This window comes from Phaseolus vulgaris, chromosome 1 (genome assembly GCF_000499845.2).
Source record: "Phaseolus vulgaris cultivar G19833 chromosome 1, P. vulgaris v2.0, whole genome shotgun sequence".
NCBI classification, from domain to species: domain Eukaryota; kingdom Viridiplantae; phylum Streptophyta; class Magnoliopsida; order Fabales; family Fabaceae; genus Phaseolus; species Phaseolus vulgaris.
In genome coordinates, this window is record NC_023759.2 from 33,791,044 (window position 1) to 33,807,691 (window position 16,648).

Genomic DNA, 16,648 nt, shown 5'->3' on the forward strand with positions numbered 1-16,648 from the left:
GTTTCTAAATTAGTTTATATTATTGATAAATAGTTTTTAAATTGGTATTTAATTAACTACCAAGGTTCTAACTACCAATTATTTATATTCTAAATTTGGTAGCAAAAACCTTGGTAGCTAATTAGATACCAATTTAGAAACTATTTATCAATAATAGAAACTAATTTAGAAACCAATTTTTGTAGTCTCTAAAATGGTTTCTAATTTAGTCAGACTAATTATTTTTTTGTTTCTAAAATTGGTTTCTATTAAATGATTTTCTTGTAGTGAATATCATCTTCTAAAAAAATATATAGATATGGATATAGGATAGATTGAAAGTAGTAATCCGTCCCATTATAGGGTAGACAGATGGGTTGGTGGATTGACCAGTCACTTTTTTGGTTTATGCTTTTAAAAATAATTCTCTTTTTTTGTGGTTTTTTTGTTTGTTTTAGACCTATTTATTTAATTGTAGTCATTGATATAACTTTTCAAACAATAAAATTACAAGAAACAACAATAAATTTGAATTAAATTTTAATATTATAATCAAAGAAAGTTTAATACTTAACAAAAAAAATATCAACAATATTCCAATAAATTAAATGATATATAAAAAAATTAATCTAAATAAATTTTTATATAAAATATTGACAATTACCAATTTTAGTTACAAAAGCATGATATCTCTTCAAAAATACCATAAATAAAGAAGGACGAGCTGAGGGGTTGGTCCGTCTAACTTTACTTACGATCCGACAGATTGACAGATTAGACAGGTCAAACCAATACGAATTGACGATTTCAAAATATTAATTTGTCCTTTTCAAGGACGGACTAACAAGCCCACTTGTTCCGACCAAGTTTATTATCTCAATATCAATAGATATACAAATAAAAGAGGATGTGATTATTATTTTATTAGAAATAATTGAGACATGAATGTCTATTTAAAACTAAAGAGAGGTGAATATCATTTAGCATGGTCTCAAGAAAGCTAAGTGAAATTTCTTCTAATAATTAAATAATATTTATATATTACTAATAAATTTTTAGATTAAATAGGTTTTTAATCCTCTGAAATTGAAAATATTATTTATTTTGATAATCTAATTAAAAAATTTATCTTCCCATTTTGTGAAATATTATTTTTAATCCTGAAAATAGAACATATTATAATGACATATAACTATGTAATAAATTACCTTAATTATGTAATAAATGATAGTTTACTCAATTTAAAAACTTTGGTCCTTGTCCCCATTTTTTTTATTAGTAAAAAATAAGTATCTCAACCTTTATAAAAAAATAAAGAGGATCTCACCTTCTATGTTTTAATAATAAGAAAAGAAACATAGATTCTTTAGCACTTCTCCTACTTTGTCGTAACTAACACTACATCAGTTATTGCAAAAGACTGTAATCATCATTATTGTCATGCTAGCTCAAAACACAACAGTTTCTACGATTACAATTCAAATTCTATATGTAATGGTTTCTTAGATATTGTGTAATTTAACACATGGTTTCCTAAATATTGGTCGTTGTCCCATGTTTTCATGAATATAAATATATATTTCAATTATTTATGGGTATCCATCTAAGTATTTATGTATAGGCGTGTATGAATATATCTTCGGCACCCTAACTTGTGGGATCCTTTAGGAAGGTATTATGAGTTGTTGTGTTGAATAAATAAGTTGCATAAATGATTAAAAGTAAATTTGAGTAATATCCTAATCTAGGAGGATGAGGAGCAGAGGAAACAGAGGGTGGCGTTGGGGAGAGCAGAGGAGAAACCTGTACCACATACAAATCTTATGTCCTCAAAATCATGTTTTACATTCTTCTTCTCAAACTTCCCAAGTACTCATGGTGAATATGATATGCTGAAAATCTTTTAAAGATGGGCTAGGGTGAAATAGGTGTTCATCTCTGAACGTAGAAACAGATGGGGAAGAAGGTTTAGGTTTGTGATATTTTTTACGGTGCCACATGAACTCAGATTGGAGAAAGAGCTGGACCAGATATATATTGGCAATATGAAACTTTATGTGAACTTGCCAAAATATAGGAGAAATGGGAATGCTCATCATGGTGTGGCACCATGTGCGAATAGTAAGGGTACGATTCATCATAACTATGCACAGAGGCAGCCGAAGAGCAAGGAGGTTTGGAGAGAAGTAAAAGAGAAGGGTGCCCGGAGGAACCTTAACTTGAAACAGTCATATGCTGATGTAGTTAGGAAATTTTCACAAGATCAGTGGAAAGGTCCAATCATTGAGACTACATCAAAAGTTCTACCTTGGATATCTAATAGTGCAGTTGGGTGGATGATACCAAATATGAACTTCGAGTTGATACATGAAGAGTTTATCAAAGGAGGGATGATTATGATTAAGGTGAGATATATGAGTGACAACCTTGTGCTTTTAACCCCGAAGGAAGGAGAACGGGTGGAAGATATCATCAAGCTAAACAACAACTGGTTCACAAGTGTGTTCGAGGATATAGAACCCAGGTCTGAATCTTTTGTAGCGGGTCACAAACTAGCATGGGTCAGGTGCTACGATTTACCCATAACTATGTGGAATAAGGATTTTCTGTCTAAGGTTGTTGGAGAAGTGGCACAGCTGATAAGCATCGAGGAAGCCACCGAGCAGAGAAACTGGAGTACGCACACATTCAAATACGGGTGTTGAAATCTTGTAAAGTGGAAGTTTCAGAAGGTTACCGAATTAATGGTCAAATATATAACATTAATATTGTTGAGGAGGAACCCAACAAAGATGGAGGAGTATGCAATTGTACTGTTCATAACTATGCTTCCTCGGATAACATTTCATCAATGGATACCTTCATTGAGGAGACCATCTTTTCGGAAAAAGCGTTTGATGAAGGAGATGGTGACGCCGTCATCACTTCCCGGCAGGACGAGGAGGCTAAGGAGGTTAGAAAATCCTGGTTATCTCTAGAGACAAATTTGAAACAAATGAAGGAACATAATAAGGCAGAAAGGGAGAGTAAGAGCAAAAGTGAATTACATTACACAAATAAGGTAATGCATGAGCAAGGGAATTTCAGTAATGGGGCAGCTTTATTTGAGCCAGAGAAGGTCAACACAATTTTCTCTCTCATTTAAAATTCGGTGGCTGACCTAATGCGTTTTATCCAATGTTTTAACTTTCATCCAGATGAACCCGAAAATAGTGCGACCCAATTTTCCAAAGTCCAGGATAAAAATATTGGGCTAATGGGCCTAGAGAACCAGAGAGTTAGGGTCGGGTCGGAAGACGTTTGTGCAAGAAATGGGCTAAGGAATTTGTCATCGTCAATTGCTGGGAGCACGAACTCGGCTTCGGAGTCGTCAATTAATTTCTTCGGAGAGGCAAATACGAAGGTGGAGCGCAAACTTGCCTATGGCCACCCAGGCGATCCTATTCGAAGAGGCGAGACTGAAGGAGGATCATCGCCTGATTCTGCGTTCAACCATAACAGTACTCAGGGCAAAACGAGCAGCGTGGGTAGTTCGTTGTCGGAGCGGAGAAATCCGGTCAAGGGAAAAAAAGATGCAATTGTGGAAGAAGAATGCAAAACACTGGTGAATGTTCGAAGATTGCGCGATATTTGGGAACAGGGCACGAAGCAATCTCGCTTACGATGGAGATCCAAGGGAGGATTGGGTCCTCTTCACTATGGAATTAATTCCTCATCCAGGTTAAGCTGTTGTTCTTTTGCTGAGTCTGAAAGTGATATTATACACTATAATAACTGGTTAAGGTTTGAGGATAATGTGGTTGAATCTGTGCATATATGGGATGCGGGAAAACAGTTAGGTGTGAGATGTTCAGGGGAGGAGGTGGATGTAGTAGTTGAATTAGAGGGTATGGAGGAAAGGGATAAGGAAGGCAAAAAACTGTGTGAGGAGGGTTCTCGTCATGCTGTATAATGATCATAGTAAATCTTAATATTAGGGGCTTGGGGGGGGGGGAGTAAATATGTGAAACATATTGTAGCCAAGGAGGGTGTAGAATTTGTATGTTTATAGGAGACAAAAACTACGTCTATCTCAGACCATAGATGTTTTTCGCTTTAGGGGGATAACAATATTGGTTGGATGCATAATGAAAGAGACAATAGGGCAGGGAGTATGTTATCTATGTGGCACAAAGAAAAATTCAATTACGATTCGCATGTCATGGGAAACGGATTCATCGCAGTAGTAGGTCATCATATCAAATCAAGTTGTATGTGTTTTGTGGTTAATGTTTATGCAGCGTGCAACTACACAGATAAAGTTCTGTTTAGGGAAGCCTTAACGTCTTTCAAGAGGTCTTATCAAAACATGGTAGGATGTTTTTGCGGTGACTTTAATGTCGTAAGAAAAGAAGATGAAAGAAAAGGTTTAAGAGGAAGCCCCAGCCAGAAGAAGGAAATAAGTGGCTTTAATTTTTTTATTGACACAAACCGCTTGATAAACATTCCATGTGTGGGTAAAAAATATACTTGATTCAAATCAAATGGTACTGCTAAAAGTAGGTTGGATAGATTCCTTATTTTTGAAGAGTGGCTTCAAAGATGGTCTTCTTACAAGCAATACGAGCAACCAAGAATTGTGTTAGATCATTGTGCTATTGTAGCGAAGTCTGGGGTCAAAGATTGGGGCCCTAAACCCTTTCGTTTTATAGATGCATGGTTCATGGAGCCAAGGTTCAAGGAGTATGTGAAGGAGAAATGGGGTACATACAGTGTCCAGGGGAATAGTATATCTAACTTCAAGGATAAACTTCAACTTTTGAAGGGTGACCTTAAAGATTGGAATAAGAATGTGATTAGATGTTTACAGTCAAATCAGAAGCGTATTGTAAAGGAAATTGAGGACCTTCATGTGAAGGATGATAATGAAGTACTTGAGGAAAACAGTAGACTGAGAAGAATGGAATTACTTAGTCAATTGAGGATGGTTGATAATAAGCTGGATTCCCTTTCCAAGAAAAAAGCAAGAGCAAACTGGTTCAAGTCCGGGGACATGAATTCCAGATTCTATCACTCGGCTATAAGATGGAGAAGACTTAAAAATGAAGTCAAAGGTGTGGAAGTTGGGGGCCAATGGTGTGAGGAACCGGAAGGAGTACGTAGGGAAGCTAAGGCTTTGAGGAGGTGAGGAGGAATCAGAGGAGTGCACTTTGCTTTGAGGTGGACTACGAGAAGGCATATGATTCGATAAGGTGGAATTTTTTACTTGATATGCTACACAGGTTGGGGTTTCATAGCAAATGGATAAAGTGGGTTACAGGGTACTTGAAATCGTCTTCTATTTCAGTGTTAGTTAATGGAAGTCCGTCTGAGGAATTTAAACCCTCAAGAGGGTTGAGACAGGGAGATCCTTTGGCTCCGTTCTTATTTCTTGTGGTAGCTGAAGGCTTGGCTGGGCTAGTGAGGTAAGCGTCTAAGCAAAATATGCTCACAGGTGTGAAGGTGGGGAGGAGAGAAATAGAGTGCAGTATGTTACAATTCGCAGACAACACCCTATTCATGTGTGAAGACTTCTTCTCCAATATTTTCTCTATCAAGATGATCCTAAGATGCTTTGAACTTGTTTCTGGGTTGAAAATTAATTTCCACAAATTGAAGTTGGCAGGTGTGAATGTGGATAGGTATACATTAGAAACCTATGCGAAGACTTTAAACTGCAATACCATGCAGATTCCTTTCAAGTATTTGGGTATAGAAATAAGAGGTAATCCAAGGAAGGCACAATTTTGGGAGCCTGTAGTCAATATAATCAATGCTAGACTGAGTTCTTGGAAAGGGAAATTCTTGTCTATGGCAGGAAGAATCTGCTTGATCAAATCAGTCTTTACATCCATCCCCCTGTTTTATTTGTCTTTCTTTAAAGCTCTGGTTTCGGTTTGTAACAAGATCAAAAGTATACAAAGGAGTTTCCTGTGGGGGTAGAGACAATAGGTCTATCACTACAAGAAAAATGCGAATTACATACGGATCAAAATCCGTATGTAAAATAAACATTACATACGGATTTTTTTCCATATGTAAACAGGCATTACATACGGAATCCGTATGTAACTTTTGGCGCCATGGAGCGGGAAGGCTAAATCCGTATGTAAACAGGTATTACATACGAATTTTTTCGTATGTAAATTTTGGCACCAAAATAACTCAGATAAAATTTAAACACTACACCAAGCAAAAGCTTTAGCATGATTATGATTTTTATTATACTTATTATTATTAACAATATTAATATTAATAATATGAATATAATATTAATATTAATAATATGAATATAATATTAATATTAATAATATGAATATAATATTAATAATATGAATATAATATTAATATTAATAATATGAATATAATATTAATAATATGAATATAATATTAATATTAATAATATGAATATAATATTAATAATATGAATATAATATTAATAATATTTATAATAATATTCATAATAATATTAATAATATTTATAATAATATTAATAATAATATTTAGAATCATTTTAATTACAATAATAATATTAATGATAATATTTATAATAATTTTAATTATAATAATAATATTAATAATGTTAATAATAATATTAATAATAATAATATTAATAATAATAATAATATTAATAATAATAATATTAATAATATGAATAATATTAATAAATATTAATAATATGAATAATATTAATAAATATTAATAATATGAATAATATTAATAAATATTAATTATATGAATAATATTCATAAATATTAATAATATTAATAATATGAATATAATTTATTTTATTAATAATAATAATAATTATATTAATATGTATAAATTATGTTAATAATAATAAGTATAATAAAAATGATTATATGATCAAAGAACTTGTAAGCCTTTTGAAGAAGGTGGGTAATCCTAATTTGGTGTAAAAGGGAATATATGTAGTAATCTCGTGCACAAAATATACTTGTGTTATGATAACAACAGGGTTTAGGGTTTGAACATGGAGACCTTAATACAAGTTTTTTCCATTCGGTTGTCAAGTGGAGGAGGACGAGGAATGGTTTAAATGGAGTTTTCGTGGACGGTCTATGGTGTGATGATAAAGAGGTGGTAAAAGATCAGGTTAGGAGTTTTTTTAAATCTCGATTTGATGGAGTTGATGGGGTTCCTGTCAGGTTGGATAATGTCCAGTTTAACTCAGTTTCTGTGGAGGAGAATAGAATGTTGGTCGAAGATATATCTGAAGAAGAAGTTAAATTTGCAATATGGAGTTGTGAAAGCTCGAAGAGTCCTGATCCCGACGGGTTTAACTTTGGCTTTTTAAAGTTTTGTTGGGAGATTTTAAAAGAGGATGTTTTGAAGGTAGTGAATGAGTTTGCAGATAGAGGCAGTTGGCCCAGAGGGTCAAATGTGTCTTTCATCTGTTTCGTTCCCAAGATTGACAACCCGCAACAATTAAGTGACTTCAGACCTATCTCTCTGGTAAGTTGTTTATACAAAATCGTTTCAAAGGTTTTGTCTCTTAGGCTGAAGAAGGTGATAAGTAAGTTGATTGATATGAGGCAATTTGTTTTCTTGGAAGGAAGGGGCTTATTGGATAGTGTCCTCGTGGTCAATGAGGTTTTAGAGGAGGTGAAGCGGAGGAAGAAGAGTTGTGTTTACTTTAAAGTTGATTACAAAAGGGCATATGACTCTGTAAGTTGGGAGTTTTTATATTACATGCTCGGAAGGTTAGGCTTCTGCGAAAAATGGATCAGGTGGATTAAATCCTGTTTGGAGTCTTCCTCTGTGTCAGCGCTTATAAATGGGAGTCCTACTTCAGAGTTTTACCTAAAGAGGTGTTTACGTCAAGGCGACCCTCTTGCGCCTTTTCTTTTTCTTATTGTGGCGGAAAGATTGACAGGTGTTGTAAGGAAAGCTATAGAGAAGAATCTGGTGGAGAGTCTGGAGGTTGGGGTACAAAAGGTTAAGGTAAACATGCTTCAATATGCGGATGATACTCTGTTTCTTTGTGAAGCTAACTTTAAATCTGTTTGCAATTTGAAAGTCATTCTGCACTATTTTGAATTAGCCTCTGGTTTGAAGGTCAATTTTTCGAAGAGTAGGTGGGGGTTGACCACACTATGATTCAGCAGTTTGCTGCAATCCTTAATTGCGAAGTGATGAAAACTCCTTTCAAATACTTGGGGTTGCTTGTGGGGGGGAGCCACAAGCGAGTCTCATTTTGGGACGAAGTGCTTGAAAGAGTTAAGAGTAGGTTGGGAAGATGGAAAGGTAGATTTCTTTCGTTGGCCGGGAGAGTTTGTCTCATTAAGTCGGTTCTTTCTTCTATCCCGCTTTTCTATTTTTCTATGTTTAAGTTGCCTTCTGCTGTGCTAAAGGAGATTGAAAAAATTCAGAGAAGGTTTTTGTGGGGTTGGGGTTCAGAAGGAAGGAAAATAGTGTGGTTTTCGTGGAAAAAGGCTTGCGAGCCTAGAGAAGTTGGCGGTCTTGGTATTTTGAACTTAAGGCTTTTCAATGTCGCTCTGCTGGGAAAGTGGATTTGGCGTCTGGAGACCGAGAATGGTGGTTTATGGAAGGAAATTCTAGACTCTAAATACGGAGGTTGGAGAATCTTGCAAGAACAAAGGAGTAATGTTAAGGATTCCAACTGGTGGATAGATTTGAAAGGGGTTTGGGGGATGGAGGAATGAGGTAGAACCTTTGAGAACAATTGTGAGTGGAGAGTGGGAAACGAGAAGGATATCTTGTTCTGGAAAGATGTTTGGGTGGGCAACGAAGATTTTTAAAGTAAATTCCCAAGACTATATTCTTTATGTGGTAATAAAGAAGGTTATTTAGAGTCTTGCTGGGAGTGGGTTAACGATAGTGTGGAGTGAAATTACTTTGGAGGAGAGGTCTATTTGATTGGGAAAATAGTCAGGAAGCCCAACTTTTACAAGAGGTGCATGGAAAGGCCCTGGTCTTGAGTATTGAAGATAGCCAGGTTTGGAAGGTAGGTAAGGATAGTGGGTTTTCGATAAAGTCTACCTATGCTCATTTAAGAGGCCCCTATGATGGAGATAGTCTGTTTGTCTCCCTTTGTAAGTCTTATGCTTTGCCTTCAGCCCAGTTTACTGCTTGGAGGGTGTTGTTTAATTCAGTTGCTACAAAAGTTAACTTGGAAAGGCGTTGGGTTTCGGTTGATAGCAACCTCTGTAGTTTTTGCAGGATGGATGTGGAGTCGACAAATCTTCTATTTTTTGAATGCAGGATTACTTGGCTTGTCTAGAAACAGTGTTTTACATGGTTGGGGATTTCGTCAGTTGATCATGTTGATCCAATTTCTCACTTCTTGCAGTTTAATTTGTTAAATGCTTCTGCCCAGGTTAAAGTTGTTTTGAGTAGCATTTGGATTGCAGTAGTAAATGAAATCTGGAAGCACAAGAATAAACATATTTTCCAAGGTGGAGTGATCGATCATTCAAAAATGTTTACCTTGACTCAGTTAAAGGTTTGGTCTTGAATAACATCTAAATCTGATTTTGCTTGTTTCACTTATTCTGAGTGGTGCATTGATCCTGTGGCTTGTATGTTTTCAATTAAGTGAGCGTTTGCAAGGTTTATTCCTTTGGTTGGGGTGTTTGTTATTTTAAGTTTATAAGGATTAGGTAGGTTAGAAGGGGTTTTGAGGACCTGTTGTGTTATGGTTATGTATAAGGGTTGAGTCACCCCTAAAGTGGTTCATATTTATTTATTTTTTCTTGCCGATAAAAAAAAGGCATATCTTCTCCTTCTCTTCCTCACAAAACCCTAGATCCAAATGAAAAATATCCTCTCACTTCTTTGCTTGAGAACAATACATCCACAGAAGCAAACATACCCTTAATGTCAAGAATAATGTATCCTTTTGTTCCAATTTTTTATCTTATAAAATCACATTTCTTTCCTATAGGGTGAAACTATGTCCATCTCTTTCAAGAGTATAAACAAAACAAAGAGATATGAAAACCTTTTGACTAGTAAGATTATTAAGTTTCTTATGAAAAAAACTCGTAAGGAGTTTTATTATTCAGAGCAACCGTAGGAATTTTATTTATAAGGTGAATAACGTGAGATAAGGCATAAGACAAAAAACTAGTAGGTAAGCTGGATTAAAAAAAAAAGACTTTGAGTTACATTAAGAATGTGTGGGTCTTTCTACGACAACATTTTGTTAGGGAGTTTTTACACCACTAGTTTGGTGTACAATACCCATTTTATGGTACAAATCATTTCAAGCAAACTCCTAGCCACAATAAGATATAATAACATTTATTTTAGTGTTGAATTGATTTTACATAAGAGTGATAAATTTTAACAGAGCAGGTTTAATATCGGTTTTATTCTTCATAAGAAAAATCTAAGTATATCTACTAAAGTCATCAACAAAAAATATTTTTTTTTTTCCATGGAAGGCATAGTGATAGAACCCAATATATTAATTTGAGCCAAGCATTTTAGAAACAATAATATTTTGATAGAACCCATGGAAGGCATATTGATAGAACCCCATATATTGATAGAAGCATTTGAGCCAACCCCATATATTTTGATAGAACCCCATGGAAGGCATATTGATAGAACCCCATATATTGATAGAAGCATTTGGGCCAACCCCATATGTATAAGATCAATAATATGTTTAGAAACATTTTACTTTGAGAACCTATGTTGTTTAGCCAAGTACTGTATACACTACAAAAAAAACTTTTATTAGATTGGGCCAAAGGCGGACATTAATCACAAAAAGCCCACGCAAAGATGCAATTAACGTGACTTTGAAGCTAATATCCCCGTCGCAAAAAAAAAATGTCGGGTGCGTGGCGTCGCAATAATTTGGCTTGCGTGGGTTTTGCCTACAAGTTGCCAACAAAAAAAATTACAAATGTTAACTTAAGCGGGGGCTTAGCCTTGGGCAGAAAGTGAGGGCTTAGGCTTAGCTAGGGGGACAATAAAATTAGCGTGGGCTTAGCCTTGGATAAGGGGACAATAAAATTAAAAATAAAGCTTAGGCTTAGCCTTGGATAGTGGCACAATAAAATTAGAATAAAGCGAGGGCTTGACCTAGGTAAAGTGACAATGAAATTAGAATGGGCTTAACCTTGGATATGTGGACACATAATTTTTTTTTTGTATGCACTATTTTTGGCAGCTATTGAACTCCACTTTTAAATAAAAGTTTAGATTTTAAATATTAAATATTAATTTTTTTTAATTTTTTTTTTGCAATAGCATTAAAAAGAAAAAAAACATTAAAAAATTGATAAATTAAAAACTAAAAAAAGCAGCTATTGAACTCCACTTTTAAATAAAAGTTTAGATTTTAAATATTAAATATTAATATTTTTTAATTTGCTTTTTTTTTTATAAGTTAAAAACTAAAAAACAAAAGAAGATGTTTGTATTATTTGGTGTCTTTGTATGAGATGTTATAAAGGATAATAAGAATTAAGTTTAATTAGTTATAGCATACATTTCACTGTTATCTAAATTCATAATGACTAAAGAAGATTAAAAATACAATGCATAAAATCTAAAATTGATGGTCTTTCATATAAGAATTAAAATGTAAAATTTGTTAAACTACAAGGACTACCAAGAAATTTAACCAAATAATGATTTATGTAGAATTTTTGTTGTCTTTTTACTAGTAGAAATTTGCAGAAATTAAGGGTTTCAAAATAAGCCCCTTTTAGTATTTTCTTCCAAACAAGCTAATATACATGTACAGTGATATCTTGGTGGCTGCAAAAGAACAATGAACTGAAATTCATAATTAAAGATCTTGAACTAGGAGTAGTTGCCTTGCCACCATCTCTTTCAAGAATATATATTTAAGTAAAAGTCAACTTACTGATATTTGATACTAGTAAGCAGCTACCACTTCCTGCAGCCAAAAGGCTCAACACAGACCATAATAGTTTCTAAGATGTTGAGAATGATGTTGGGGCTTCATCCAAATACAACTAAAATTATAACATCATAAAGCTCAACCATCAATTGTGAACATTATTGTAAAAAAAGAGAGATAAATGAAGGAAAAGAGAAGAATTATTAAAAATAGTGCTATAGACTATAGTGCTTAAAAGTAGTTTCTACTAAGAGGGCCTTAAGTAAACATAGCCAGTTGTTATAAGGTGGCTTTAATGCATACATAAACTACAGAACACACTACAGACATTCCGCTAAATACATTCATTGATGATAACAGATAAAAGAGTTTCTCAAGAGATTCACACCTAAATGACAAGAACCCAATGTGGTGAATGGTGGAAATCAGATACTGAGGTTGTAATAAATGAAGCTTTGAAATCTGGTTTGGCACCTAATGTCTCTGATGCTCACACAATCAATGGTCATCCAGGACCTGTCCAAGGCTGTGCTTCACAAGGTAAAGTCAGATTACTAAACTCTAGCCTTTTGGTGTGATTAGACCAAGCCAATGTGACTCAAAAATTGCAATTAACAAGTTCTACTCAATACCTAAAGCCAAAGGAAAAAAATGGCAAACTCAAAAGTCACATCTTATTTCTCTTTATTTTTGGTCTTCAAATATTTGTAAGAAGAATGTTTGAAAACAAAAAAACTTTCTTTGGTGTGCAGAAGGATTTAAGTTGGATGTTCAACCAGGAAACATCTACTTGCTAAGAATCATCAATGCTGCACTCAATGAAGAGCTTTTCTTTAAAATTGCTGGTCATGAACTCACTGTTGTTGAAGTTGATGCAGTCTACACAAAACCATTCAAAACTGATACCATTGTCATAACACCCGGCCAGACCACAAATGTGCTTCTAACAACCAAACATGCAGCTGGAAAATACTTGGTTGCAGCCTCTCCTTTCATGGATGCTCCTATTGCAGTAGACAACAAGACTGCCACTGCCATATTACACTATTCAGGCACCCTTAGTTCCAGCCTCACCACCCTCACTTCCATGCCTCCCAAAAATTCCACCATTCTTGCTACCAGTTTCACTGACTCTCTCAGAAGCTTAAACTCTAAAAAGTATCCAGCCAGAGTCCCTTTGAAGATTGATAGAAACTTGCTCTTCACTGTTAGTCTTGGTATCAACCCTTGTGCTACTTGTTTGAATAATACACTAGTGCAGATAAGTTAAACAAATGCGGCTATTTTAAATTTACAAATGCGGTCATAGAACCGCATTTGATCAACACGCATTTGTAAATCTGGAATTTACAAATGCGGTCCTATGACCGCATTCATAAATCACATTTACAAATGCGGTCATTTTAGATAACCGCATTTGTATATTATTCTGAATTAGGGAGTGGGTTTGGGGTTTAGGATTTATGAATGCGGTTTTTACCAAGACCGCATTCATAAATCACTATTTACAAATGCGGTCATTTACTAAGACCGCATTTGTAAATGCGAATTCACTATTTACAAATGCGGTCTTGGTAAATGACCGCATTTGTAAATAGTGTTTTTTTTTTTTTGGTACATCCTGTTTTGTGCAGAAACCATATATTTAAATAACCTGCATAATGATTAAACCCAGCCAGACAAATACAAAAATGTAGTAACCAATTGAAATCATCAAAATGTACATTTACAAGTGATCAAATTACATATAATAAAACCACTAATGTTGTTTACTTATGCTAGAGTTATAAAAATTAATGAAGTATGTGGACCAAGAATCTCTAACATATGAAATGCCTTCCTCACTCATTGGTGTTTCTTCTGTGAATAACTGCATTGCAAAGTTGACATAAATTAGTTTCTAGATATATATATGTTCAAGAATTATAAAAATGATTTAACATATACCTCCTTCCAACCAGTTTTAACACCTAGTCTTATAATGGTAATCATCCATTGCATAATGTAATAGCCACACTCATAGCTTCCTGGTTGTTTATTACACTATATAATTCAATAAAAAGTAATATGTTAGTATATTGATAAACAATGATAATAGAGAAAGAAAAAAATTACAAACCTTTACTCTTATGTAGTTCAAATTATTTGATCTGGATCGACCTTTTAGGATGTTATATCCACGCCATGAACTGGTTAATACAAAAAACCTCGTTAGTAGATGGTTAATTAGTAACATATACAAAGTTAAGTTTATACTATACTTACGTATCAATGATATCCTTAAATTTTGTGGGCATCTTCTTGTGTAGGGAACAGAACCACACAGCAGTCTTATCAACCATTGATAAGACAAGTAACTGCCAATGATGCCTATATGATCATTGAAAAGAGTTAGTAAATATTTAAAACATGAAATAATAATAATTGATGACATATAATTAAACTTACTCATTAATGTAAGGGCATAAATAAATTTGTTTTCCCTCTTTTTCCAGGATGTTAGTGATGTATGCTTGAGTCTCAGTTGAGTTTGGTCCAATGGGATTAGTATATGCAGGATCTACGAATCCATACATATTTTCCTTCCCCTCAGTGATACAGACTCTATGCAAAAACCTACAAGTTTTTAGTTAAAGCATAATCAATAATAATTTAACATAAAGTAAATTGAATAATAGGTAAAGATACTTACATCATAAAAAATTGAATTATACTTATATTGAGCTCCTGGTTCCCAGATATAAATTCTGATAAATCTGTGTTGTAAATCATCAGTGGCAGTTCAGTGTTGATTTGAAAAAATGTATTATCCCACGGAACTGGAAAAGGATCATTGCCAATCTGACTAGCAATGAGACGTAGGGAAGCCATAGGATCGTCAACTGGAACCTCACGCTTCTTTTTCGGAGTTGGTGGCTGAAAAGGTTCCTACAAGATAAACAACATTTGTATTAAATTATATGTAATATATAAATATAAATAAAAAATAATATAATGAAACGAAATTATTACATGAGGTTCGGGCATAGATCGAATGAGCTCTCTGGGCCAGGCAACGAATGTCTGAAATGCATCGGCCACAGTGGTTACCTCATCTGAAGGTAGTGGAACACGAGCATCAGGAAATCGTACTTTTTCAACAGTTACCTTCGCCACATCAGGGGAGAGAGGAACGTTATGTAAGGTGGTGGCGTTTTTATAGACTTTTTCAAGTGCCACCACCCGAGGAAGTTTGCCGCCCACTACCAGTAGCTCACAATCCTCTGTCTGCCCATTGATATCATCCCCTGATGTTGGAGGAGCCGCACAACTCCCCTTTGTGCTCTTGGGAGTGGGACTAACAAGGGGTTCAATCGGTTTAGCACAAACTTGTTGCGATAGAAACTCTTGTCGCATTCGATCATTCTCCTTTTTCATCTCCAGCCACATCAAATCAGTCTCCTTTCTCATCTCCTCCATTATTTCTTCACGTAACTTAGTCTTCATTTGAGTTTCCTTCTTGGAGGAGGAGGATGGCTGTCGTTCTGAAACTCCAAAATAAAGTTTAATTCCGACCCCTTGTCCAGCGGCACGAACACGACCAGAGTGTTCAGGTCGTCCAATTGCTTCAACCAGGATATCGTGACGACCTTCAGCAACAAATGTACCGTCGGATTCCAAGGAATCCTGCAAGAGTACACAAAAATCATATTTTCAATCATTAATATAATTAATGCTTTAAAAAAATTGAAAATAACAAAAATAACTTACAATTTTTTCGATTATAACCCCGGATTGCTCGGAACTTGGTGCACCGGACTTTTTAATTCGGGCCCTCTTCCATTTTTCATGGCGAAAAGGTGGTGGAGGAGAAGTGACCCCTGTTTCCACATTCTCAGAATACGTCCCCTGTTGAGATTTCTCCTTTTCCACCATCAGTGTTTGCTCAAGTTTTCTATACCCCGAACGAGACATAACGTGCGGGGTAAGATTCTTCAAAGCTATCTCTTGAGCTTTCTTCCGACGATCCTGTCATAATTGAAATAAACAAACTGAAGTAGATAAGATAAACTTATTAATGTTATATAAACAAAAAATTTACTTCACTTACCATCCAAGCCTCATTTTCACGGCTTTCTCTAAAAAGACGCCATGTCTCTTCATCAATATGTTGGTACTTTAAACATGGATTTTCGTCTTTAAGGTCGCCAAAAATGTATCTCGATGTCAGTCTTGACTTAAAGGTACGAAATTTAAGTGCGATATTGGATAATATCTTTGATCGAAGCGGTTCCACATCAGGAATGTCAAAGTTTGCCTGCAAAATAACATCATGAAATTAAAATTAATTAATCAATATTAAAAAGCATTATATGATAACAATAATAATGTAAAGCTTACCAGAACATCCTCCCATAGCATGTTCTGATCAACCTCTGAAACCTCATCCCATGAATTAATCAAAATGGAGAGCCTCTCACGAGAAACAACTCCAAGATAGCTCATAAACTCATCTGCCTTAGGACCAAAAGCCACTCCAGTGTTGACGTCAATGTCAACATGTGTCTTCACACCAGCAGCACGTCTCAATGCAAGACGCTTCAATCTAGTAGGTCCTCTACTACCTCGCCCAGATCGAGGTCTGACTGGAGTCTGGTCGTCATCCATGTCTCTGTTAAAAAAATTAGGTAACAAACATTAGTTAATGTGCATCGAATTAAAATCATATAAAAATAATACATAAAATTATAAATGTTTATTTACATGTTGCATGTGGGTTGAATGTTTATATGTAAATTCCTTCAC

General features: G+C 34.8%; 2 protein-coding genes across 2 annotated transcripts; one reads left to right on the forward strand and one right to left on the reverse strand.

Annotated features, from left to right (window-relative positions):
* The first annotated feature begins 11,967 nt into the window (after positions 1–11,967).
* On the forward strand, positions 11,968–13,138 carry LOC137816155 (laccase-4-like). Its single transcript, XM_068619239.1, has 2 exons — positions 11,968–12,403; positions 12,616–13,138. The coding sequence occupies exons 1-2, from the start codon at positions 12,256–12,258 to the stop codon at positions 13,131–13,133; spliced, it is 666 nt and encodes a 221-aa protein (XP_068475340.1). The 5' UTR covers positions 11,968–12,255; the 3' UTR covers positions 13,134–13,138.
* Positions 13,139–15,116: 1,978 nt separating this feature from the next.
* Positions 15,117–16,244, reverse strand: LOC137815909 (uncharacterized). Its single transcript, XM_068619017.1, has 4 exons — positions 15,954–16,244; positions 15,614–15,871; positions 15,172–15,529; positions 15,117–15,130 (listed from the first exon to the last, which is right to left on the reverse strand). The coding sequence occupies exons 1-4, from the start codon at positions 15,954–15,956 to the stop codon at positions 15,117–15,119; spliced, it is 633 nt and encodes a 210-aa protein (XP_068475118.1). The 5' UTR covers positions 15,957–16,244.
* Positions 16,245–16,648: the final 404 nt, after the last annotated feature.